The sequence below is a fragment of the Manis javanica genome, chromosome 6 (genome assembly GCF_040802235.1).
Source record: "Manis javanica isolate MJ-LG chromosome 6, MJ_LKY, whole genome shotgun sequence".
NCBI lineage: Eukaryota > Metazoa > Chordata > Mammalia > Pholidota > Manidae > Manis > Manis javanica.
Window position 1 is genome coordinate 92,849,535 of NC_133161.1, and position 27,192 is coordinate 92,876,726.

Here is a 27,192-nt window from a genome sequence, read left to right on the forward strand (position 1 = left end):
GAGTTTGCTTTCTTTTTCCATGATTTTTCAAGTTGATTGGCCACCTTCTTCCCACATCCTTCTCAACTATTCTTGTTTTCTTAATATTACACTGTCCTTCCACAGTTTTAAGTTTTTAAAAATTCTATGTTTTATTAACTTTATCTTTATTCTGTCCTTTTCATTATTTTCAAGACAACCAGTTGAGGTGCTCCTGTAGTTAATTTGTTACAAGCATACCTTGTTCTATTGTGAAGAATGTAGACTGCGATTGTCCCTATCTTTCCTTATTTCTCTGATAATAATCCAAACCAGAAGCAAAGCACCACACTCAGACATTTTATAAAGCAATGAAAGAACTGTACATCAATGAATTTATTATGGTTCATCAGAAAAACAGCTGCCATGGGAAAAATGCCATAAAAAATTGCAGAGTTTCTGAAATTTTTATTTTAAAAGATTCTTTGAATGTTGAACTTTTTGTTGACATTGCCTTGTTCAAACTGCAGTGCTTACTATTAGACTTGCAAATGACAGAGTGTTACCTGGTTTCACAAGTACCCAGGATGATACCAGAGCTGGCCTGGAAACCATCTCACCTAATTTAGGCCATAGAACTATGAGATTTTATTTTAATGAAAGCTTTGCTTTTTATTGAGATTATTATCAAAGATGATGAACTGCAGAGAAATAAGAAGGGAAAGACAGAATAACGCTAGATTCCATGTTGGAGTTCAAAAACAGTATTATAAATACAATCATATTTAAATTTACAACAGCACAAAGTATGCACGTACCAAATTTATTAAAGAAGTTATAGCTGATTGTCACAGGTCACCTACGTCAACTAAACGCTGTGATGAGGCCAAACTGAATAATCTGAAAGGAAAAAAATCCATCTTACCTTAAAAGATTATTTCAGGGATTTATAAATTTAAAAACTATCTCATAGAAGAAATTAAAGAGTTATGTACTGTCAGTCAAAAGAAAGCCACGAAGGCCTTAAAAAAAGCATGTAAGAAGTCTATTTTCTATTAAATCATTGCTCTCTGGATTTCAAAGTAGAGATATATGGGAAATGCTAGAGAAATACGGAAATTTTAGCAAATGTAGGTACAGGGAAATAACTTTGACAGGCACAGAGATGTTGAGTCAACTCACCAGGGTGTGTGTATTTATACATATGTGAAGCTTAAGCAAATAGAAATGTTAAAGCTTTTTACTTCTCCCAGAAATATTAATTCAGATCATTAGCTGCTTGAGCTTATCTCCAGGTCTGTAAGACTGTATGTGGAGGCTCTGTTAGTACTTAGCACAGTTTCTGACATAGTTGGCACTCCAATATTTAAATAAACATATTTTCAAATAATCAAACATACGGCATTAAAAAAATTACACCTAAAAATCTAAGCTACTCTATTACAGATTCCAAAATAAGTATTTGGAATTTTTACACTGAAACATTAAGTTAACACTATGCAGCTGCACTCAGTATATAAAGACATTTATGAAATGACTCTGTTAAGAACTTGAGAAACAAAAGATACTTTACAGATCACCTAATCTTAAGATTCCTAAATGTCAATGCACAGCCCAGTGTCAGGCTGAGAGTATAAGAAGTATCAAGGTCATTTAAGGACATACTTGCCTAGTGCTCCCCAAAATATTCTAATCCAGTGTTTCTGGGATAGTACCTGAAACTAGGTAATTGAAAAAAGAATTCATATAATTCTGGTGAGTAGCCAGGCTTCACAAATACTGATTTAATTTAGCGGGAAAAATGGGATCCAGGAAGTTTATGTGCCCTTCCTAAGGTCAATAGGCCTGTAAACATCATGCCTGTGGCTCTTTCAAAACCACAGGCTACCTGTTCATCTTCCACGGCAATTCTGTATATTCCTAAATTACAATCTGCCATTACATCTCCAGAGACAAAGGAGACAACCAGTGAGAGATACACAAGATTTAGTCAGAGGATCTGGGTTCAAATCCAGTTCATCACCTTCCCAAATGGGCAAGTCATTTAACTTTTTCGAGACTCAGTCTTCTCCTTTGTAAAATGGAGATGACAGCTCCTAATGGCCCATGTGGAAAAGGAAAGGACCATCAAAACAGAAGAGCTGAAGAACAAAGATGCTGGAATTCTTAAGGGAAAAGAAAGAACAGAAATGAATATAAATGCTACTTAAATAAATGCTAAGTTTATAAATAAAAAAATTTTAAATATTAAACAAAAAATTTATAGCATAAAAATAAGTTGGAAATTGTGAGCAATTTAATGTAAACACTGAGATATCATTTATATCATATTGTTTTGTAAGTTAAATCAAAACAAATGCTATTTGTCCTTGAAATCAGGCCTTGAAACATCTTAAGTTTATACAGTATGGGAAGGGTTACTACTTTTATCATACTGACTTCATAAAAGAGTGTAATGAGGTACAAAACTATACGATAGCAAGTTAAAATAAACTGAAAAAACAAACATTGATAATGTGGTTGATTACGTTTTTTCCTTTACTTTAATGATGTCATAGTTAACCTAATATGCCTCATGTTAAACTTCCACTGAAGAAAGTTGCTGCATTTCAGAAACCATAGGATTTTTTAAACCAGAAGAGATGTTCATTTTTAAGTTTTTTCTCACAACATTACCCTTTCTCTAATCAGCAATTGGCTAATGAGTGTCCCCAAAGCATTTCAGTGGCCACCTAGTTTGAAACCACTGTATACTCTATAGCCAATCTACCTCTGAGGGATTCCCAGTGCAGATGGAGCAAAAAGGTACCTAATAAGCCCTATGACAGCCTTTCTCTAACATCATACTGATCCTTTTGTTTACTGAATGGTTCTGAATATCCCCAGGGCCATTCTCCCCCACTGCCTGTCCTCCATACACAGTAGGTTCCAGATTCTTCTAAATTCATGGACCAGTAAAACCTCCCCCCAATTTTTGGGATGAAAAAGGTTGGCAGTTTTTCTACATTGTTAGCATGTGAAAATTAACTAGAGCTTATGAAGCAACCAAAACAGACTAGATGGAATCAAATAAAAACACATACTTGAAACCTTTCTGGATACTTCAAAATGCTCTATAAATAGGTTTAAAGTTATTTTTACAGTGATTCCTAATAGGTTGCCTAGAGAAAGAAAATCAAAGGCCATTAATGGAAAACGGGGCCTATTCCATGGAAAAAATTCTGAAATCCTTCTTCATATATGAGTCAGCAGTTTCCCGACATTCCTGAACAACCCACCCCAGGAGCACATTGTCTCTCTGCTCCCTCCAACCACCTGTCTGAGCTCAGTGGAGACTCCAGGTCCACCAAAGAGACAGACTCTGCCACGTTCCCTGAGGGCCCTCACCCCCTATGCCCTGGCTGCTCCATGGCTGGGATTTATAGGCAGGCACCACTCTCTGAACCCACTGGCTAAATAACTGCCAGCCTCCTTACCCCATCACCGTCGGCACACTTACGTATCTTATGGAAAAGCTCTTGGTACATTTAAAAGTATAATTGAGAGGATAGAATATTGACTTAACAGCTGTTTTAGTGAATTATGGTTTACATGGAATTCATTTTGCATCTAATAATAATTTTATTTTTATTCCTGGCTGACTCAGAACTATGCAAATTTACTCATAAAAAATGAATGAGCAAGCCAGAGACGGGTAAGATTCCTCAAGGGAGGAACAACCTAAGATAGGCACAGTCGCAAGGGGGCCATCAGGAGAGAAATTGGGGACCAACAGAGGGGAGGCTTAGAACCTCACCCCCCCTGTTTTGAGAGAAATCTTCTGCATCTGTGGATGTTTTGTTGCCCTTGTCTAGCTTGGATTAATACTTAGTCTATAGGCACACACCTGATCATCTGCATTTGCCCTCTTACAGCACTAAATTATGTTTTCTACCTTTATCTTGCATCTACCTACCACTTCAGCATTTTATTTAAAATAATAATAATAATAATAAGGGAGAAATGTGGGATTCACATATAAATCAAGTATAAAAATCAAACGAATAATCATATCTGACTTGATTGTTTATAGTTCATGATGCGTGATCAAAACCAAAAGTTTCTGTGATGACTGCTCTTGCACTGTTCACCATGTAAGAACTTATTCACTATGTAAGACCTTGTTCACCATGTAAGAACTTGTTTGTTATGCTTCAGAAGATTGGAGACTGTTGAGATATAGGCTTGGGGTTGATTAATGACTGTGCATTGAGTCCCCTTTACAGAATTTTATTGTTGTTAATAACCATTTGATCAATAAATATGAGAGATGCCCTCTCAAAAAAAAAAAAAAATGAATGAGCATTGAGACCTAGTGGTGTCCATGAGCTTGGTTCTCTGGATTAAGAGCCTAGTAAGTATCTGTTAGGTGCTTTTGGAGGTGGGGTAAGAAATAAGGCACGTTTGTCACCCTAAAGGCTAGGCTTCATGTAGTGCAGCTGGGGGACAGGAGGAGTAATTATCTGGGTGCCTTCCTTGGGGCAGAGCTGCTCAGAGACACCTGAATGACTTCTCAAGCAATTTGCATTTGGGACTCTGAGCATACCCTGGCTTACCCAGGGGCGGTGAGAACCAGGGAAGGACAGGCCATGATCAAGCTCGTTCACCTGCAGGGCTTTATAGGGTCTCACACAGAGACTGCTTTCCCCAAAGCCCAGCTCGAGCTTCAGAACTAGTTGGTCATTGCTTTCTGGATCACTTTTCTGCATTCCTTGAGCACTGCACTCCCCTCACCTACTAACTCATTCCCTTGATACTCTTCCCTCCCTTCCTTTCTCATTTTTCTTCTGATAACTGTTCCCTGGGTCATTTGCAAACCTCCAGTGTAAATAAACACCTGTATATCTTGAAGCTTCAAGCAAATACCCATTTCCCTCCCATGACCCCAATTTCCCATAAGCCCTCCTGAGTGAAGGCTTTCTGTTCTCTCACACTCCATTTTTCAGGAAACCCTGCTGTCCAGTAATACCACAGGCACCTGTGGACCCAAGGTTAATCCCCCAGTTCATGGAAAATGCTGAAGCCTGGCTTATAGCCTCCTATCTGCCATTCTTCAATAGTCATCTAGATGACTCACTGCAGTGTCTCAACTAATTTCACTCAAATGACCTTTACCTTCATCCCACTTTTTGAACATGCTCACAGTGACTCCTTTGTAAATTTTAGTGGAACAATATCACACTCCCTGGCACAAGCTCTTGTTCCTCCAGTTCTTGTAACCCTTTCCACCTGTCCCATCTCTTCGTGATGGCATCACTCCTCCTCAGTTTCTCCCCCTTCCACCCTGCCTCTTACCTGAGGCCATCAGTAGGCAGCCCCCGACTCTGTGCCCTTCACAGTGACTGCTGTACCCTACAAATGCCCACTATGATGCTCTTCTCCTTACCCTGGCAACCACTCTCTCCCCATAATCTTATCTTTGGCTCTACCTGAAAAGCTTTGTTCCAGGAAAGCAATTTCATCCATATTACAACAAAACTCATTTTCAAAGGAAGAAAAGGGACAGTCTGAACTACTTAAAGAAATGTGCTGCAGATAGGTGCAAGTTCTATGGGTGCTACCAGCATTGGGAAAAATAGTAATTGTTAGAGTCCTTTCAGGGACAAGATTAGGATGCTATAATTACCATATTAATTACTTATATAATAATGTATTTGCTCATCACAAATTCTGAATTATTACAGATAATGAAGTTGTACTAGTCTAGAAAACAGACAAAAGGTTAATAAAATCCTGTATTTAAACTTGTTTCAGGCAATGGTGACTGAGTGGCTCTAAGGAAATTACCAAACTATTTGAAAAACATTTTTTTTTATTCCCCTACTAAATGGACATAAGTCATTCTACTTAAAAACGGTTTGAGTGGTCTGATCTAAGAGCCACTGTAACTACTCCCTCCCCATCTCAATGCCACACTAAATTCGACATTTACTACATAAATGCAGGAATGCCTGCTCCTAGAGAAGAAAACATTGGGGGATGGTTAAAAAACTGGATGGCTTCCTTAAAGGGTGTTATATTTATTTCCAGTTTCTCTACTTTATGAATAGTTTTTTAAATATCTGGGCCTAAATAAAAGGTAACTATCAAATTGAATTATTTGGCTGGCAGCTCTAGAATAGAGCTCTAGATATGTTTCTCCACTGGTTCAGTCAGCTCACTCAGCATGCTCATTTGTCCAAGAAAGGATACTTACTTGTAAATTGTAGTCCTGTAAAATTTTAACCAAGGAATCTCGCAAATTAGGAATCTCCATTCCTTCCTTAATGCGGTGAATCAGTAGAATTGGGTCAACATGTGTGCCAATGTTGTTTAACAAGCCAGTAATAAATGCTACAAAATACCACACAAAACAATTAATGTATAAACAATATTTATAATGCATTTTTAGGCCAAAAATAACTCTAAGAAAAAAGTATTTCCTTCAAAATAAGTGTTAAAACCACTTGAATTTCTAAACTATCAAGAAGTAATCTTTCTTTGTTTTCTTCATGACATAAAGCTAAATGACAAGAGTTTAAAATAGCTGGAGAACAAATGATTACTTCAGAATACAGTTTGTGATGTCAAAGGGTGCAACTAATATTTACTGAGAATTTACTATGGTTCAGCTGTCATTTACTTTTCTCCAATATTCCACAAGGTAGGAATGTTATTTGTCCCCATTTTACAGAAAAGGGAAAAATTGGGTGGTTAGTTAATTCACCCAGGGTCATACAGTTAGCAAGTTATAAGCCCAAATTCAAACCTAGGTCAGGCCCAAGTCACTTGTGTTCCATTACACCCACTTTTGCCTCCTTCCTTTAAGATCTTTAAGCTGCTACTTTATAATGCTACACTAGATTCTCAAAGATTCATGTCACGTAACTACCTTAATATGAAATTGGCTTGAGTAACATTATCTTCTTGTATTTTTTATTGAAAAGATAATTATAATAGCAATTTCTGGAACTTGGAAATCTTGAGATAAGCCTTTCTCCCAAAAAATAAAAAGGGGAAGGAGATTTTAAACCACCTCTGCTAGCTTGTGAATTATTTCTGTATCTTCAAAAGGAATTGGGTCACTGTTGGGTGGCTGCTTTTGTTCCCTTCCAAATGGGAGACCTGATGCAAATGGTCAAGCACAAGGTCAGCATATGTACCTCTTAGTGCTGCACTGATAAATGGGGCTGGAAAGAGGGACTAGATACTATAAGAGCAAACCTCCAAATATGGCCAATGTCCTATGACAATTATGTTTCCATAAAAAGAGACTGGTAAGGGCCATCCATTTTCAAAATAAATGCCCCCTGTATATAAACTGAAGAAAACAAAACTAAGCCAGATCACATTTATTCAATTTGGCAGCAGTAGGTAAAAATAATGCTTCATGGGGACACAGTTAATATCATTAGGTTAACCATTTGTTCTTTATCACACCCAAGGAATGAAAAAGTGATGGGGCTCCAGGCTTCTCTGCACGGGAGGCGTACTGGAAATCGTTACAACGCACCTGGCCTATTTTATTATAGATATTTTGCCATATTTTTAATCCAGTATGTCTTGAGATAATTCTTACTCTAGACATAACTGGCCATACTGGGAGAAAAAGTTGAGCTTGCAGATGGCCTTTCTGCTTACGTGGTTTGTCGATGGAATATAAAATCAGATCTTCCCAAAGCTCTCCATCATCTTGCTCCTTGGCAAACTCAATTGCTTTATCAACATCATGTAATTCCTCCATGATCATCTTCAGGGCACTTCGGCTATTACCCATACGGCCTAGCAAAGGTGCAGGTATTTACTCCATTTAGGATATTTCAATAAAACATTTTTAAAGAGACAGCATACCTCTATCAATTGCTTTACACAGTTTGAAAGCTAAGAAAAAAGCATATTTTGTATGACATTAGCATTCATTATTTATAACTCACTACATAAATATCTCCTATTTATTGGGTGTTTACTTTGTGCTGAGTACTCATTAAAGCGCTTCACATGAATTACAGCATTTAATCACCACTATAATCCTACGAGGTATGCTCTACTAATATTTCTGTTTTACATAAGAGGACACAGGAATGTTAGCAACCTGTCAAGTCACACAGCTGAACTAAGTGGCAGACCTGGAATTCCAATTCAGGAATAGTCTGTTAACAGACCTGTGTTTCTTCCGGATACCTTTGCACCCAGACACGGTTAAGAATTCTAAAGGCCTTAGAGCCATTCTGCCTCTAGCTGCTCTGCATTTGCTCTACGGATATGCTCTGTGCCAACTGCCAACTCAGTTAGCAGAGGGTTACTCATTTCCCTCTCTTCCAAGTTCAGGGGAAAGCCTTTCAATAACCCTCATGAAATAAAACTATTTCCTAACTATGCTTCTATTTGGTTATGTTTATGCACTTTGCTCACCGACCTACTGGCTTTTTAATGGTTTTGTAAACAATTTCCATGAGTTTTTGATACAGTAGATGGAAGAAGGTTTTACTGAGAGAAGGGACGTCCACCACCTGGCTGTGGGTTCACTCCTTCTCCCTGGCCCCTAGCTCACCGCAGGAGCTAAGAACTGCTCCAGACTCCTTCGCACTGTGCACAGCCATTATCAAACGACAAGAGCTGGCCTGGGAATGAGATGCTGTCCCATCTGTTATACCTTCTATAGCACTCTTTTTCTCATAGTTTATGTCTTTAGAACAAATGGTTAAAATTTTAAATGTGTATAGGAGTTTCACATTTTTACAATTTAAAAATGGGAGATTATATCTCCCCTTATAAGTTCTCTACTGCTTCTACTACAATATGACATTATGACAAAAACTTGTTCTACTAAAGTATTTCCTGAGAGGAGATGCTGGAGAAATACTGAATATAAACTCTATGTTTATGCTACAAATACCTGTGCAGAGCTTCCTTAGGAAACATGCAGGAATCTAACATTGCTTTCATGCAAGTGGCTCCTTATAGAGGATTGTGAAAAGATAGTAAGCTCTGTGCCTTGGTCTCTATGATACCAAAATGGTAACATACATGGAGGCAGGAGCCAGAGGGCCAAGGGACAACTAAAAGCTAGGTTATACGTTTTCCTCTCTCCAAAACTTTGATATTCAATTGCATTTCCTCCAGTTACTCAAGGTGTGAGTTTTGAAAATGAACATTATTTATTTTTCTAGCAAGAGGATGGTAACATAAGCTGGTAATTTAAAAAGAAATGCACAAGCTCATCAACTATCTACAATTAATTTTATATTGTGGGGTGTGAACTAATATAGTTTTATTTATTATATAATACTAAGACATTATTATAACAGCATTTATTAAAAAACGATTCCTTTTCTATTGAGCTGTGAAATGTCCTTCTACATATACTAAATTCTTGTACAAAATAGGCTCTTGGCTTTGTTGTTACTCTGGTCTAAAACCTATGTCCATTCTTAGACAATTTATATCACATTGTCATCTCATTTATTAGTTTATGGGGACCAAAATGAATAAAAGCTACTTACTCAGAAGATAAACTGTCTCTTCCACAAAATTTCTCTGTTGACAGATCTCAAGAGCCTTCATATAAAGCAGGGTAAAAATGTTACTGTGGGTTACCAGGTAAGAGCAAACATTAATAGGGTCACTAAAACATACAAGTTTGAAAGAATTTTTCCATTGCCTCCCTTTAAAAACAAAGCAAATAAGCAGAGTTCAAATCTCCTCCAGTTTTGTGGGAGGCTGTCCTCATTTATTTCTCAGACAGGTGGTGGACTCTGCACAAGTGAATGGATAATGGATTTGAGGCGGCTCAGAATATTCCATGAGCAAAGGCAGAAACCAAAATGCTGAAAGAAGGGTATTTCCCACAAGCTTTCTTTCTTGCTGCTACCTTGGGTTTCACACAGCACTGCTCCCCTCCTAATCACAGTCACTGGGCTGAGCTGATTCCCTCCACTGGAAGGTTTGCTCCACAAAGGCCTGCCATCCACTGCAGCATGTTCCCAGGATTCAGTGCACCCCAGCTCAGAAAACATTTGTTGCCTAAATACTGGGAATATTCCTACTGCCAGCTCATGGGGTTTAAGAGAACTCTGCTCAAGGATTTGTCAAAAGTGAGAGGGGAGAAAACACATCTAACAGGCAAGAGGATCAAAAAGGAGAAAATCAAGTCAAGATATGAGGTCCAGATGATAGCAGTTCTTTGAGTATAAGAAAAAAAGACATACTATGTATTTATAAATAACTCAGTAATTCTAAATGAACCAGCACACGTTTAGTATGTACTCTGTGCTGGGCACCTAGAGGGTTAGGTTGGATGGAGATGCAGAGATGACATAAGAAAAATGCTGAACGTGATGACATGTAAGAGGAGGACAAAGAGGAGGAGAAGTGGGTGGCTCAGCAGGAGTGGATGCAGCCTGAGTCTGCCCATGGAGCTGGGTCCAGTGGTGGCTACAGAGCTATGACAGCACAGAATCCCATGGCGAGGGGAAGCATGAATAGAGGCCATGTGTGTAGATACATGAGATGAGCTCTGGCATGGCCCTCTTACAGAATGCTCCACAGAAGATGTAGCAAGTGAACTGGGTGTAGTAGGATCAGTAGGAGTCCACCAGGAAACCCCATCTCACACCCCGCCCGCATAACCTTCCTACTGCATTGCTCTGCTCTGACTTAAAGCCAACAATCTTTACTGTAGCCTGCATGGCATCCACCATCTGGTGCTGTCTTTCTGTGCAGCGACACCTCACACCCTGCTTGTCCCTCTGCTCTGGTCCCTTGGCCTGGAATGCTGTCCTCACTACCCACCCTCTACCTGGGCAGGTACAATACTCTGTGGATCCCACACCAGGTCAGATCCCAGGTACTTCCTCTTGTGGCATCCTGCTTGCTTCATATCACTTAATCCAGGTGCAGCTAACTGCTCTCTAACTGTCTGACTTGTATTGCCTGGGACCATGTGCACTCTAAGCCCTGTGCTTTGCTCAACACCTGGCTCACAGCAGGTGTGCAAAAAATATTTTTTAAATAGGTAGGCAGATGGAAAAGATTTCAGGGGTAATATTACTGGGTTGAATAGCTAGTCATTTGAAAACAACCAGCCAAGGTTGTTTAAAAACAAGAACCGAGGAGATGAGACCAGTACAAGTTCATCAGTTCCTCGGGCTCAATGACCTATCTTGGGAAACAGCAGGAGCTAGTTTTGACATTTTAATTTTTGACTTAAAAATTCTGTGTAGAACATACATTTAAGCCTATGTCTCTGGTTGGAGATTAGTAGCTAAAGGGGAAGGAAAAAATGCTGATTAAAGGGATCAGGATGGGGGGAAAAAAACCTGAACCGAACATAAAAAAGGAAAAAACAAGTAACACCTTACTTTAGGATGGTGTTTTAAAATACAGAAACCATGTAAATGAGGAAATGAGAAGACTGGAAGGTCACAATAAGGAGGAAATATTATTAATTCAATTATGCACAAGATTCCTTTAAAAACTATGTGGATAGCTAGCTGTCCCCCAGTGGCCTGTACCCCTTTCTTCTATGGTAATAAAGCTTCAGGTGAGTGTGAGACTGCCCAGAATAAAAATAAACATCTCCAAGCCTCCCCAGTGGTAGGGGAGCTATGTGACTAATGTCACCATAGAGACGGAACAGAAACACGGCACGGCCGCTTCTGGGAATATTCTTTCAGAAGCAGTGTTTGTGAACGCTTCCTTATTTTTGGTCCCTTCATCTGGTCTGCTCTTGAAAACATGGATGATACTACCTCACATCACTAGGTCAAGGTCATAATGTTGGGGAACAAGAGAAAAGAGCCTGGCTCATGAACCGTATATACCACCGCCAGCAGGGCCACTCTGCCAGGACTTCTACCTGATAAGAGAACTGAGTTACTACTCTGTTTAACCCACCAGTATTTTGGGAACTTTACCACTCATAGCTGAACCTAATCCTAACTAACTCTTAGAAAATTTTTGTTTTGATTAAAAATATAGTTCACCTATCTCTATACTATTATATAAGCCCATAAATCACCATCATAAACAATGGAACTTTCTTACCAACTCTTAACTCTTTTGGAATGATATTGGAGAAGAGAACAGGATACACATGTAAGAGATTAAACAGTAAGGGGAAAAAAGCAAAATATCTGGAATTAGAGGACCTGGGACTATTCCAACAAAAAGTTACTGAGAAGCCACATGAGTGCCTAGATTCATGCTAGCTGCTGGAGCTGCAGACGGACAGTTTACAGTGCAGTGAGACTGTGTCACACACAGCTAAACAGAAAGCTTAATACAACTGGATGGGTAGAGTGTTTAGAGAAAGGTAGTGTAAATAAAGCTCAACATATTGCTTAAAACAGTTTATTACTAAAAGGTGTCCATATACCAATGCTGTACTTGGAAATTTACTGACACTTCAAAGTGCCGCTCAGAGGGTTCAAAACCATCCCTCGTTTTCTTGAGAATATGGGAATGCTCAAGAACATGCTTGTTTCAAGCAACAAAGAGTTTGTAGTCTGACCTGCACTATGTAATACATCAGCCACTTGCTCTATGTGGCTATTTAAATTTAAATAAAAAATTCAGTTCCTCACTGGCCACAGTTCAAATACTCAGTTGTCATATGTGGCCAATGGCTACCTTGTTAGAGTAGATGGTAGCACACTTTCATCACTGCAGAACATTCTACAGGATTGTGCTGCTGGAAGCTCATTTAGAACACTACCAAAAGTGACAATTCAAGAAATGTCTGAAGGCAAGTTTGAAGTCAAGAATGGTCTGGAATGCAAGCAGAATGTGTAACACTAAACTCAAAGATGACCTGAGTCTCTGAAACTTAAATTTCACATATTTTTTGATGTCTTATGACTAGTACCTTAAAATTATCCTTTTCTCATATGTGAGAAAGTAGAGACTCTAGAAATCTCTAGAAATTTTAAGTGTAAAAAGAAAATATTTCTGGCAAATGGAAATTTTCTATTATTGACACAAGTGAAGCATAAAGGCTCGCTTCCATATTTTAGATTCTTGAATGTTCCTGGGCTGTAGTGCTCCCTCTAGAGGGAAGAGTAGAGACCAGCTGGAGACTGACATACACATGCACACACACACGAAAAAGGACAGTAGGTAAATAAAAGTGAAAAGACAGAAAAATGACAGAAATTGAGTAAAAGGGGACGCAAAACAACATATTAATTTTCCCTATCCTTATTTAGTAGAAAGGTAAGGAACATAGAAATTTTGAAACAACTAATAGGAAGCTTATCAAGTATGAATTAAATAATGACTTCTATTCAGCTTTGACCCTGCCATCTTTTATCCTGTCTTTTCTTTAAATTTCTTTAATGAAAAGATACAAACTTGCCTCTCCCAGCTTTATTCCTCCAAATTCATAAATACTGCCACCTTGTGAATGCCTTTAGATATGAGAGAGATCACAAATTCAGGTATAAATTTGCCAAAGCTATCAAGCTGATCCTCTGCTTTTAACTCTTTTAGGCAAAGAAGAATTTATCAGATTTGCCAATGAAAACTAGTGCATGATGACTACACCTGGAAATTATAGAAGGACTGTTTAACATACAAAGCATGTCTACTGCTTTGAGAGCAACAGCCTTTCCTTTGAACAGGAGAGGATGAGCAGAGCTGAGGAGACAGAATGACCGACAAGCTTATGAACACCGTCTACTTCCTCACCTGAGAGACGAGAGCAGGTGGGTCCGTGACCTACCTTCTCAAGTGGGCAGTGGGTACTCTCTCGGAGAAATGGAAGTAAGTTTGGTCGATCATACTCAGCATAAAGGCTGATCTGTTTCTCATGGTAGCGCTGTCCTTTATGATGGTCTCTCTTGAAAAGTTTATGTAGATACTAAACAGAACACAGAAATAAACCATGAATATTAAAATAAGAAATGCAATACTTGTTAAAGGTGCTATTTTCAGTTCTAAATAGCTTTCTAGGAGAGGCCGGGGGTGGGAGGAGAAACAGTTTTCAGAAAAAATCTCTAGGTGAAGAAGTGGAAAGGAGAATATGTTTGGCAGAGCAAGGAGATTCGGAAACTCTCTAGAATGGCTCTGAGTGACCCGGAGCTACCACTTACCAGGTGCCAAGTGACCTTGGGCAGTCACTAACCTCTGTAATCGAGTTTCTTCATCTGCAAAAAGCTCATTAGGCTGTTGAGGACTGAATGAGTTATCACATGTACAACATTCAGAACCATCCATGCCTGGCATATACCAAGCACTACAGAAATGTTGATGGTAACAGTTAATTATCATCACAGTCATCTGCTTCAGGTTAGAAATAAAATGATTGATTAGTGGTCTTCCTAGATCATAAAAATTCTCATCTTTTATATAAAAAGATCATAACATTTCTCATTTTTATATAATAAGGGGTAGAATCGTGGGATGAGAATATATTCTCAAAAACTAAAGCAGCAAGAACTAAATTAATTTTCATACATTCTGTATCTCCTCTTTGTTAAATTCACTGATACCTATTTTTGCAATGAAATGCTGCCTACACAGGGGACACCAAAAAACAAAAATAATAAGTAAAAATCAAGAAAAATATAGGTGTTCAAAATCAGTTTTCAAAACTGACTCCTTTCTGCAGCTGTCTGAAAAAGCTGATGTATCTCAAAGGAAGTGAGTAATTCACTTTCTATTCAGAGGCAAGATGAAGTCTATCAATATACTATGCAGAAGTTAGAAATTGATGTTCATGGTTTAGATTATGTTAAATGTAAACACACACCCCATAATCCACGAGGCAGAAAGACTTGCTCACACCAATCACATAAAGTGCATTCACACATTGACCAGATTGTTTTGTAAGAAACGCAGAGTTTCCGCCTGCCCAAAAGCTGTGGTTGCAAATAAATTAGCTGAAGTTTGACATTCATGGTTATGTAAGGTCATTAACTAGGCCTAACCATGACATATGCACACTGAAAAAACACCCCTCGGGTTAACTGCTCACATCTCCCTATAGCAAGGTGGGGGAAGAGCAGACAGAAACCCATGGTCATCTAATGAGGCACCTGCCAGTCCAATGGCACTGGGGTCAGCATGTGAGACAGACACACAGTACTGTTTCCTAAAGGAGCAAACAGGATAGGAAGGCTCTGTCACATCTGCTGAGGAAAACTTACAGAGACATTACATGGCCTGACAGGGAAGATGAGCCGTTTAGTGTGAGATCTGCCAGCATCTCACCACTGCACTAATTACACTGCCACATAGACACCTACTGCCCGTCATCCTGTCTCCTGGCTTTAGAAGGTCAGGAACCATTGCTTTGAATCCCAAGGTGGCCAGCACAGTGGTGCCTTGCTTGGGTCAAGTACATAATCTTGAGATTTCCAACCATGAACAAACAATATAGCAACAGCATCCACACAATCCCTGAGCAAAAGAAAAACTTAAAAAACAGAGTACCTCTCGTTCCTATCCTGGAGTCTTCAAAAGCTTCAATGCATAAAACTGACTTTTGAATAAAAAACTATTCCCTGAGACTCTCCTGGGTGCAAAGAGGTGGGCAGAGACAGAAGAGTGCTCATTATATTTGATACCTACAGTCCTACTGGAATGATTCCTATTTCCACTAAAGCCTTTTCTTGTATAATTTTTTAAAGGAAATAGAAAATATCTGTCCCTGCTTTACTTCCATGATGACAGCAATGCAGAAAATCAAAGTAGCCCCCAAAGGAAATCTAGAACAACAGGCTTTAACAGCACCACCACCACAACCACATGAGAGAAGTGGGATTAGGCAGCGTCAGGGCGAGGGACCAAAAAAATGAGACTCTGCTCTTTCATCACGGTGTGGTCTTGTCATTTGTACCATAATTATATCAAATGATGACAACAGAAGGAAGGGGCCTACTCCTAGGCAAAGTTTGATGACACAAAAAAGAATCTAACTTTTTAAAAGTCACGATTGAGTTGTGAGTTAAGTTAAAGAGTCTGAGCTGTAACTAATCCCTCGCCTAGATTCAGGCCATGTGCCTGAATAATAATTACAGACTACTGTCGGTGGTCACATTTCCAATCTGAGCAGTAACCCAGAAGAGGTCGCTCCAGTACTGAAAGGGGTTCGCCCCACTAGGCAAGCAAAAGAGCAAAAGATGGCCATGCTTACCACATGCTGCAACTCTGGTCTGTTTTCCAATTCTTCCACCACCTTGTTAATCTAGAGAGAAAAGAAGTGTTTATATGTAGTGATAGGAACACAAACAGAGCTGCAAAATCATCTGATCAATACCTTGCCTCTTTAATGGCTACAATGGTCCCAGACACTCATCTGTTGACACATATAAAAACAAAAGACTCACTGAAATTTTATCTTCATTGTCCAAAAGCATGTCAACAGCTTTCTGGAATAAAAATAAATAAATAACCACAGTCATTGAAATTTGCGATTGAGGAGATCACTGAACACAGTATATAGTATATATTGTCACAGCAAAAGGTGGACAGCTTATTTTCCATATATAAGGAGGCTCTCAGCTTTATGATTGCGCCTAGATATTTGTAAAACAATGCACTTCAAAATGTATCTCAATCTGAGGCCTCTGAATTTGATATACTACTAAAATGGTGTCTTGCTGAAACTCACTACATAAAAAAACATCTTGACTACACATATTCTAACCTCCTTGATGACTAAGATGGCTTCACATGGTTCCATGGGCCTCTCAGTTATGAGAACCTATTGTTCCCAGCACCCCAAGACGAGGTTTCCTTCCTGCCACCTCAATCTTCACTGAGTCCCCCATAGATTTCACAGATGTAAGGAGCTGGTCTTATGTGGAAAAGAGGATGAGAACCAGAAAAAAATAAGATACCTGGAGTTTCATAATGATATAAAACTTACAGACTTTGAGAATTTGCTCTGGCTACTTTTGACATTCCTGAGACACAAATTAGGCAGTGTTTGTAACAAGAGGCAGTGGGAAGACAGCCACCCAGACTGAGCCTCATACAGAATGTCAGGGTTCTGTTCTTGACTCTGCTACTACCTAGCTAACTACTTCAAACATTATTTTCCCCTCTGAAATATGAGGATGTTGGAAGAGATTACCTTTAAGGTATCTTTCAATCACAAAACCAGGATTGCTTAACTTTCGTTCATAATCTTGAATAGCAGTTATTTTCAGTTCATTTCATCTTTTTGTACAGCTACATATGCAATGTTAGGCTCCTAGATACATGGTGGGAGTGGAGAGGAGAAAGGGGGAGCCTAGATATGGGGAAATGTAATTACCTTTTACAAGCATCTCATCCTCTTAATCATCTTCTGCCCAAGAAGCAGAACCTCTGTGCCTGAACTCCCTGGGAACTGCGCTAATTCTTTTCAGATCTGTAGGCCCTTAGGCCTCATTCAGTGTGAAAAACAAGCTAAGGGGGAGATCATGGTGGTGGCTAGGGAGACCTGGGCTCATCTCCTCCCATGCACATAATAGTCTACAACTGTATATGGAGTAGTTCCCTCTGAGAGGACCCAGTAAATGGATGAATAGGGCCTCTATGAGGGAAGGCATGGAGATGGGTAGGAGGCAGAGATACAGTATTGCAAAGGGAAAAAGCACACCCCAGGCATGGCATTCCATGCCCCGGAGGGACCTCAAAGGCATGGAACTTTTCCCTGAGGAGTGAGAAGAGTCAAGCTCCTAATCCTTAGATCCTGCACAGAAGAGACGAGCACCCAGTGAAAACCAACTGGGAACATGTCCAAAAAAACTCTAGAACTTGTAGGGAAAGGAACACCGCTCTTGAAGGGTTCATGCACAGACCAAGACCTAGAAATGAGTGCAAAAACAGCACATGGAAAAGCACACAGACCACAGGGGAAGGAGCCCTGCATACTAATGTTGGAGTACCTGCGAGAGAGACAGCTGGGCCTCTCCCTGGGGAACTGAGACACTGGCAGCAGCCACTTTTGCTATTTTGTCCTGCGCTGATCCTGGCACTGGAGACTGCTTACACCAGGGGCACCCTCCTGAGAACCATGCAAAGCCCTGCACCTTGGACAGGATACAGCCCTGCCCACCAGCACACCCACAGCGGTCATGGCTGCCCCACAGAGGGGTGTGTGCAGCCCATACAGGGGATGCTAAAGCACCAATCCTAGAAGACATCCACTCTCTTATGCTTATTGCAGCATTATTTACAACAGCCAAGGTATGGAAGCACCAAATATTCATCAATAGATGAATGGATAAAGAAGGTGTACATATACAGAGGAATGTTACTGAGCCATAAAAAAGGATGAAATCTTAACATTTGTGACAACATGGATGGATACAGAGGATATTATGCTAAGTGAAATAAGCCAGAGACAAATTATTTCACTTATAGATGGAATCTAAAAAAGAAAACAGATACAGACTCATTGACACAGAGAACAAATTGATAGTTTTCAGAGGGAAGGAATGTGGGGGGATGGACAAAATAAGTGAAGGGGATTAAGAGGCACAATTTTCCAGTTACAAGGTAAATAAGACATGGGGATGTAATGTACAGTATAGGGAATATAGTCAATAATATTTTAACAACTTTGTACAGTGACAGATGATAACTAGCTTTACTGTGGTGACCATTTTGTAATGTATTTAAATATTGAATCACTATTCTATACACTTGAAACTAATACAATATTGTATGTCAATTATTCTTAAATAAAAAAAAGCAAAATGGGCTAACTGCATCTTTTAGAAAAAAATAAGTAGATATAGCTCCTATTTAAATCAACTTTGTGAAGACTACTATATAGCATGATACATACATAATGCATGAATTATGTGACCTGTTTTACTAAAAAATTACTTCATAAACACAACTTTAAAAGTTCCACATCAAATTAAGAGTGCTATTATAGAATAACCACTTCAAGTAAAGGATTCCCAAATGCCAATTACTGAAGTAACATCTAGTGAGATGACAGTGTTTTGAACATGATCAGCACACAGCCAAGTTATGTGATTGGATAACTCCCAGCAGTTGGATAGATAACTAATTACTAAAAATTTGGGACAGTAAAAATAATTGATCAGTATTGAAGTAAGAAACACATTACCTCAGAATCAAAATCCATTAATAAAACAATTTTATCCTTGATAGAACTGAAAAGATTATGCTTGTGGATCAACTGGAAAACATCCTTATGTCTTAGTGTTAAGTATATTTCCAGCGCATTACCATAGTTTTTGTCATAGGTGTACCTGGTAATACAAAATGTTTACATTAATGTTCACCAACATTTCTAATTAAACACATACATATACACATACAAATCATGTTTTACAATATTAAAAACTGAAAAACTTGTTTAGAGTGACAAGTTCACTTTATATAGAAAACGATTCTTGGTATTTAACTAAGGATTTCTTTCTCAGAACTCTTTTGCTTCCCATTCCACCAAAATTTCATAAAATTTACCATATGTAATACAACTTTTCTCTTATAAAAATTATCAGACTTTAAAAATAGAAATCCATAGAGCAGACAAATTATGATCCAGAATAAAGAAATTATTATTCTGGTGATTAAAAAAAGATTCTGATAAGCCGTTTTTAGCTGACAAATGGGTCATATTTCAAAAGCTTTTTTGTAAGGGGCTATAGAAAGCTGACATGTGCTTTCTGCTGAAATAACGTTTTCCACATTAATGCCCAAGCCAGCTCCTGAAAGCCAGATGAACCTATATTGTACTGTGGGTCCCTTATTAGCCTACAATATGCCTTTTGTTTCACTAGACCAAAGCTCCTTGAAGACACAAATGTATCTATCTATCTCTGTATCACAAGCATGTAGCACAAAGCCTGGGTCACTGGAAGGGCCCGTAAGTATGAAAAGTATTAACCAAGCTTCCATTTTCTGAGCCCTGACTCAGTTCTTGATTATGACATCTCACTGAAGCCTTAAAATCATCCCATAAGGAATTGTTACCTGTGATCTTATAGCTGAGGTGCCTGAGGTTTGAGAGATTAACTGACTTGCAGGGGTGACAGACTCCAGAGCCTCCCTGGGACCCTGATTTACTTGAGTAGTCTAAGGCCTGGCACCTCCCAAGCCACTGTCTGTACCAAGGGCTGCTGGCCAGGGTTCCTCTCCTCTGGGAAACAGATTACATTACAACTGTACAGCTTACAGTTTTGTCTACCTTCTAGTTGTTCACTGAAGGTCTATGAAAGGTTTTTACTAAGAGTAAATACAGAAAAATGGTAAGAATATAGGACAATGGTATAAAAGATGCCTTTTTTGAGTCCTATTCAGAGTTTACCAGAGCTGAAATATGAAAAACTTTTCACATGGATTCATTTGGAAAAAGCAGCACTAATTTATACTCACAATTCTGCCAGCGTTTTCAGTAAGGTCCTGTTCTGACTATCCTTCTTCAGGTGATCCCGAACGGCCTGAACTATTACTGAATTGTTGTACAGATCTCCGGGCCATTCTCGGATCAGAGTGGCAAAACCCTACCAAGGAGACAAACAGAACACTCTTTAAGATAACAATCCATATAGTTTAAACATTGCCTAAAAGTATTCCTGTAAACAGACAAAATAATTTTATGATCGAAACTTTGGTCCATAAACACATCATCAGTTTTTAGACTATGGGTTCTGGGGGTGGTGAGGGGAGGGAGAGAATTACTGCACCCTCATCTCCACCCACCATTCTTGGAAGTAGGTGGGCCATTCACTCCTGTTCTTATTTGATGAAATGTGCAAGTAAGAAAGCCTGTTTGTCCTTTGCTAAAGTACCACTGCACAGAGTTTAGGTTTGACTTGCTCTGGTCTCCTTCTGGACTAACTATAACATCTGAACATTAACAGCTTTATAGATATTATCCCCGTCAGATCCTTTCCCACCACCCTTGATGCACTTCAGGTCTGGGCTGCCATGTGCTCTGGTCATGCAGTGTCACCCCACAGCCAGCACAACCACACGCAGTGGCTCACTCCCACGGCAGAATCATCCAGCATCCTACTTTTGACAAGTTACCATCGGTGCCCTCCTTCCACTCCCACCTCTAAACCTCCTTTAATTTGGGGACTTGGGACTTGAGCTCAAGTTTTATCCCCTAGCTCTCACCCTATCTCTGGATCTCAAATTCTGTGGTTCTGATAGAAACTCCAGATCCCCTGAGTGGATTCTCTTTCCCTTCATGGCTGATTCTTGGTCTGTATCCTGGGTAGACTTTATCCTCCTAATTCCTAACTTTAGTCTTCAGGGTTTGTAACTCAAAGTATGGTAGAACAGTTTATAGTTACTGATCCTTGAGAACTTTTAGGAAAAGCCTTAGATATATTCAAAAGACAGCAAATAGAAGTATAAGTATACATTATTGGAAAAACATTTGTTATTAATACTAAGTAACTCGACTAATGCTTAAGTGAGCTATTTTGAATTTATTTAAATGATATTTAGAAATGAAAATAGTGTGGTAGGATTTGCTTCTGTGAAGCACCAGGATTTGGTTAAGAATAAAATCACAAAAAATTAGGAATACAGCCTTCATCAAAGTCCTATTCACTTTCTACTAAAGTAACCCCTAGGAAGGATGGCATGAGGCCAGAACAACAGGCTACACATTTCCCAATCAAACTGCTACTTTCCTACATATGAGCATGATTGCAGTTTGACTTGAGAGATCTGGGAGGGGAGGGGAATTCATTAAGATGATACACTTTATAAAACTACTGAACCAGAACATTAAAATGTTCTCTGAACCAAAATGATATTTTGGCCAAGTTTCTGTTAAGACTGAAATTTATAAGATAAAAAGTCTGAAAAGATTTCCACCCAAATACTAGAAGCTCTCCATTGCCCTAAGACCAGGAATTAAGAGTGTTCAGAGAAAGAAGAAAGCTTGGTTCCATTTTCTCTTTTCCCCATCTATGTGCAACAGTCTTACAGTACTGCCAGCTTCTAACACAATATAAGACAAAACGATCAGGGTCATATTGTGCAATAAAAACTCAGTGACTCCAGCATAAACTGAAATAAACATTTATTACATTTCATGTTATGCTTTTCTCTACTTATTTGGCTTTGTAAGCCCTTGAATAAATGTGCAAAGACATATTATGAAATTAACCACGTGGCCTTTATTATTAATTGGAGGACACAATTATCTGGGAGCTGCTGATTGATGAAGTGGGCAAAATTAGAGAACCCTCTGAGCCCATCATAGTAAGTAAAAGGTTAAAAAGTATTCACTGAATGAAATGCCATAGGGTTATCCTACTTTTAACAATCTTATGCATTTGTTCTTAATATTTTCAAGCAAAGTTTAATTATTTTAAAATAATTCTGCTAGGCTGTGAATTAAAAGGCAAAGCTATATGCATGGCAGTAAAAACCCCATACATATAAGTCAGGAAGCATCATTACCTCCAAGAAAATGCTGCAACCTCTGATGTTTTTAGGAAGAAAACTGAGATATCGATATTCCAGAGAAGGACAGGTATTGCTTTCTCTAATCTGACTTTTAATGCTCTTTAGCAGTATCAAATTTTCATCCACATAGTATGTGATCAAAGTGTTGCTATAGAACACTGGTGTCTGATCAATGATGGGACAATTTATTTCAAATTTAAACACAAAACTAGGAATGATGGAAGCTAATATATGGATTATTTTTTAGCTTATGAACAATGAAGACAAATCACTTATAACGTTAATAGTACTGATGAGGTAGATTCCCTAAACATTCATGGACAAACTCTAAATTTAAGTCATGCTTATTTCTTTTAGTGTCAGTCAAGTCTTCTGGATATGAAACAGTGGGACAACTTGAATGCTACAGGATTTATAAGTTTCTTGAAAAATAGATGAATCTGAAAGAATAGAATCATAAAAATTATAAAATTGCTTTTTTATGGGTAAATTAATTTTTTTAAAAAGGGAACAAGTGTACTAAGCTTCAGTATTCCTAAATAAAGTTCATACCTTCCCATCATTTACACAGAACACTCATAATTCTCTTTCTTTTGGGAAGATGTAAAAAGATGGAACATTTATGACAGATGGTGTGTGTACTCAGAACACAGTGGAAAGAAACAGAAGTCTACTACAACTCTTTATTCACTGAAGCAACCTTCTAATAACTATGGCCAACAATGGCCTGTCATTAGATCTCTTATAGAACACATAGCCCTCCCTGTCTTACTTATTTTTTAGTTGCTTAAAGCTTATTAATATGGTCTCAAGCCTGTGAAGCCACAGGAGAGTAGGACTGTGTTTTTTTATTTCTATTGGATTCAAATGAGTACTCTAGACCATGGTAGGTTCTAAGTAAAGATATGTTTAATAGGAAATTAACAGAAATCATTCCTCTAGCCTACATCAGTTAGTACCTAACATAAATGACAGAAATTATTACCATAAACCCTTCTGTACAGATCTAGGAAGGGAAAGATCCATGCTGCTAGTGAAGATTGGATTACATTATAATACATGCTAATAAGATGAGGAAATGCTGCCTCCATTCGTATGCACAATTATTAAAGAAGTACTTTGCTCAAGTTTAATTTATGCCAAAGCACTTAATCCCTTCCTATGATGGTATTACATACAGGCTTATAAAAGTAAAAAAAACCCATATAGGTCACGCATACATCAGGATGCTTGACTCTTAAGTGTCTGGGGACACCTAGTTGGCAGTAACTGACCAACACATCTATATAATTGACATTATTGTTTATAGTGTTGTTGGGATCAGGGTAAAGCATCACTATTTTAATGGCTGCTTTATATTTTAAGATCTAAAAATCATCTCAGAATTAAAATGTAGTGGTGCCTTTTACCTTTTTAAACTGAATCAATTACTGCTTAAAAAATATTTTAACAATGTGTTCAGTACTGAGTAGGCACTCAGAACATAGGAATTCATTTGCTTATTCCATCTCTAATCTGCTTGCCCCTGTTTCTATATATTAACTTTTGCACAAGCCACTTCACAATCTTACGGGAAAGATGAAAGTTGCAAATAAAATCTTCCTTAGCTTTCAAACCAAACACCAGAATGTAAGAAGGCAGCAACAACTTGTAGCATATTGTAAGGCACCAAAATGAAAACTTATTACTGGATTAGACCCCTGAACTTTGTAAGGGAGGATAAAGACAATGCCACTGAAAGATGATGAAGGTTGGGCAGACACTGGAGAGCAGCAGCCCACAGTCCAACGCCTCCTGGTTTACGGATTCTTTCAGCACCAGTGACAGCTCTAAAGAAGAGCTTCCCAGCCTTATCTAGAATCTGCCCACCAGAAATTTCATCTCTTCCTCTGGTCAGAGGGGGAGAAGCCTGAGTCATAGCCACAGTACTTTGTTGACAGTTTTATTAGAGCACCCAGCTTACTATATGGTAATTTATCTGTTTATATCAGGGCTTCTCAACCTCAGTACTGTTGACATTTGAGGACAGATAACCCACTGTCATGGGGGGGCTGTCCTGTGCTGTAGGATGCTTAGTGGCATCCCTGCCCTCCACCCACTAAATACCCCTGCCATGACAACCAGAAATGTCTCCAGACATTGCCAAATATCCCCTGGGGGTGGGGTGCGGGGCAGAAGCAGCTCCTGTTGAGAATCACTGGTTTACATGCTTGCATCTGACTTAAGACTATGAGCCAGCACTGAATGTACATCATTTCATTTATGTTTGCATGCTAACACCTAACACATTCCTGCAACATAGTAGGCACTAACCAGATATTTTATGAATAAATGTGTTTTAAATAAACAAATTTTAAAAATTACAGTCCATTGTGGGTGCATGCAAACACCAAATTTAAATTCAAATCTAGGCATGCCTATTTTTTACATGTACAGCCTTGGGCATGTTATTTCTTTCATCTTTAGCTTCCTCATCTAAAAAACTGACTGTTACTATTTATAGTGCTGTTAGGAGTATAAATTTGCAATGTGTGTATAAAATTGCAGAGCACATAGGAGATAAGCAGTTGAAGTACTGCCTTTCTCCTTAATCAATAAGCAAACAGATCATTCCCAATCCCCTTCCCCACTCCTGCTCCCTAATTTCTCTTTAATTCTCCTTTGGCAAACTTAGTTTTGAGTTTCATGCTTTGGAAAGTTCTGAATTCTTCAGGCATAGTGTAAGCATCAGCAAGTGCTAGTCTATTTATGAAATCCTCCAAATGGCAATTAATCCTTTTTCTTTAGTTCTTTCAAGTGGAAAAAGGAATTAGCTTTAGGATATTATAAAGAAATTAAGAAATTCTTCAAAATGTACATGGGTGAGAGATTCTCACTGTCTGTATAAACATTAGCTGTTATCAGAGCTTACCTACCTCAGTTTCATCCAGCTTACACAAATGGCAAATCAGCTCCCTTTAACCTAGCTGCTCCACTGTACTATTTTTCTCGATTTCTGAATGTTTTCCACTGGGCATAAGTAAATATGATCATATCAGTATGTCATACCTCATAATCACTCTCCAAAAATTCATGTAAGATCATTTCATAGATGAGTGGTTTCAGAACTGGATCCCCTCGTGGCAAATAAGGACTAATAGCCTAAAGAAGATAAAGGGAAAAAAATATCCCTTAAGAAGGAGCAACACAAAACTGTATTCCCATTATGCAGAAGAATAAAAGTACTTACCTTCGCCAACTTATGATGGGGTTACATTCCAATAAACCCATCTTACGCTGAAAATAATGCAAGTTGAAAATGCATTTAATACACCTAACCTACCCATTGTCATAGCTTAGCCTCGCCTACCTTAAACATGATTGGCACCCTTACATTAGCCTACAGCTAGGGTAAAATCATCTAACACAAAGACTCTTTTATAATGAAGCATTGATATCTCATGTAATTCAATGAATACTGTGCTGGAGGTGAAAACCAGCATGGCCGTGTGGGTCTGGGACGGCTGTGAGGGTCATCAGCTGTTGACCATGGCGATCACAGGGCTGGCTTGGAGCTTTGCTCTCTGCCCCACCTGGCATCACCAGGGAGGAATGCACCTCATATCCAGGAAAAGATGCGAATTCAAAATTTAAGTACAGTTTCTACTGAATGTGTATCACTTGCGCACCACTGTTATGGTCAAAAAACTGTGAGTCAAGTGATTGTAAGGCAGGTACACTGTGTCTATTTTTACTTTTAAGACTTAAGGCAACAGCGTACTTTAGAAAATTTTTATGAAAAGATTAAAAAATCCTCTGCCTTCTTATAACACATTACAGTATATTTTCAAAACTATATATGAAGTATATAAATGTATGAATGTATAATAAAAGAACTGTCAGTTAAATTAACATGTATCTTTCTGATCTTCCTGATGAATTAATGACAAACTTAATAACAGGAGGGAGAATGTCACAGAGATGATAAAAATCAACTTCTTAAGTAATCAAGGAATCTTTCATCATCTAGTTATCTTTTGTTCCTTAAAATAGAATATATCAACCTTTAAAAACACATAATCATGTTTGAAGTGAAGGGAAAATACACCTTGTGCTCTTTAGCTATTTCAGTGCTGGGTTAAGTGTTGAATTTCCAGACACTGTCCAAGGGCCCTGCAGTGTACTACACACTGATCACCATGCTTTGTGCTGAGGGTACAGAGCTAGAGTCACCATTCCAAGTTGCCTGGAGCCTCTGAGCAAAGATATGCAGACATCTAAATGGCCAATTGCAATACTGCTTACAAAGAGGGGTTAACATGGTGCTGGGTGTGCAGAAGTGAGCCCTGTGTACTGAAGCAGAAACAACAGATGCCGGGGGTCTACTGGGTAAGAATAGAGTGGGAAGGGCACCCTGGCAGAAGGAATAGCATGAGCAAAGACATGGAGCCATGAATGCCTACTCTGCGATCAGGGAAGTCAGATCGGCTTGGAGATGGGTCATGGAAGCACGATGAAGTTGGGGAGGAAGGTGAGGTGGGGTCATGGAAGGAACTGGGATTTTATACTTTGAGCAGGAGGGACGTGAGAATAGCATATTTATTTTTTAAACATTTAACTCCGGCTTAGGGTTGTAGAGAGCTATCACATGTAACTCGAGCAAGAGTTAAGGCAGTTGCCCCAAAGGGAAGGAGAGGCTCAACTAACTGGTACTGCCAAGGGAAGACTGACAAAAACTGGAGTTAAAGACAACAAGGAGGTGAGTCAGATGTTCTCAGCGACAGTGGCTGTGAGCTCTTAAGCATGAGGGATACAAATACTGTGATGCCACAGCAC

At 38.8% G+C, this 27,192-nt stretch overlaps 1 protein-coding gene across 3 annotated transcripts in view; it reads right to left on the reverse strand.

The window, feature by feature from the left end:
- The window catches only part of VPS41 (VPS41 subunit of HOPS complex), a 190,678-nt gene that overhangs the window by 7,863 nt on the left and 155,623 nt on the right, over window positions 1–27,192 (reverse strand). For 2 of the 3 annotated variants that reach the window (XM_017661346.3, XM_073239066.1), the window contains exons 17-25: window positions 25,426–25,518; window positions 20,323–20,450; window positions 19,049–19,193; window positions 16,305–16,346; window positions 16,112–16,162; window positions 13,697–13,834; window positions 9,480–9,534; window positions 7,618–7,758; window positions 6,194–6,330 (exon numbers count right to left, since the gene is read on the reverse strand). In XM_017661346.3, the coding sequence (XP_017516835.2) occupies window positions 6,194–6,330; window positions 7,618–7,758; window positions 9,480–9,534; window positions 13,697–13,834; window positions 16,112–16,162; window positions 16,305–16,346; window positions 19,049–19,193; window positions 20,323–20,450; window positions 25,426–25,518 (930 nt within the window). Of the gene's footprint in view, window positions 1–776; window positions 859–6,193; window positions 6,331–7,617; window positions 7,759–9,479; window positions 9,535–13,696; window positions 13,835–16,111; window positions 16,163–16,304; window positions 16,347–19,048; window positions 19,194–20,322; window positions 20,451–25,425; window positions 25,519–27,192 lie in introns of all 3 variants that reach the window. The other variant, XM_073239067.1, reaches the window with a different exon arrangement.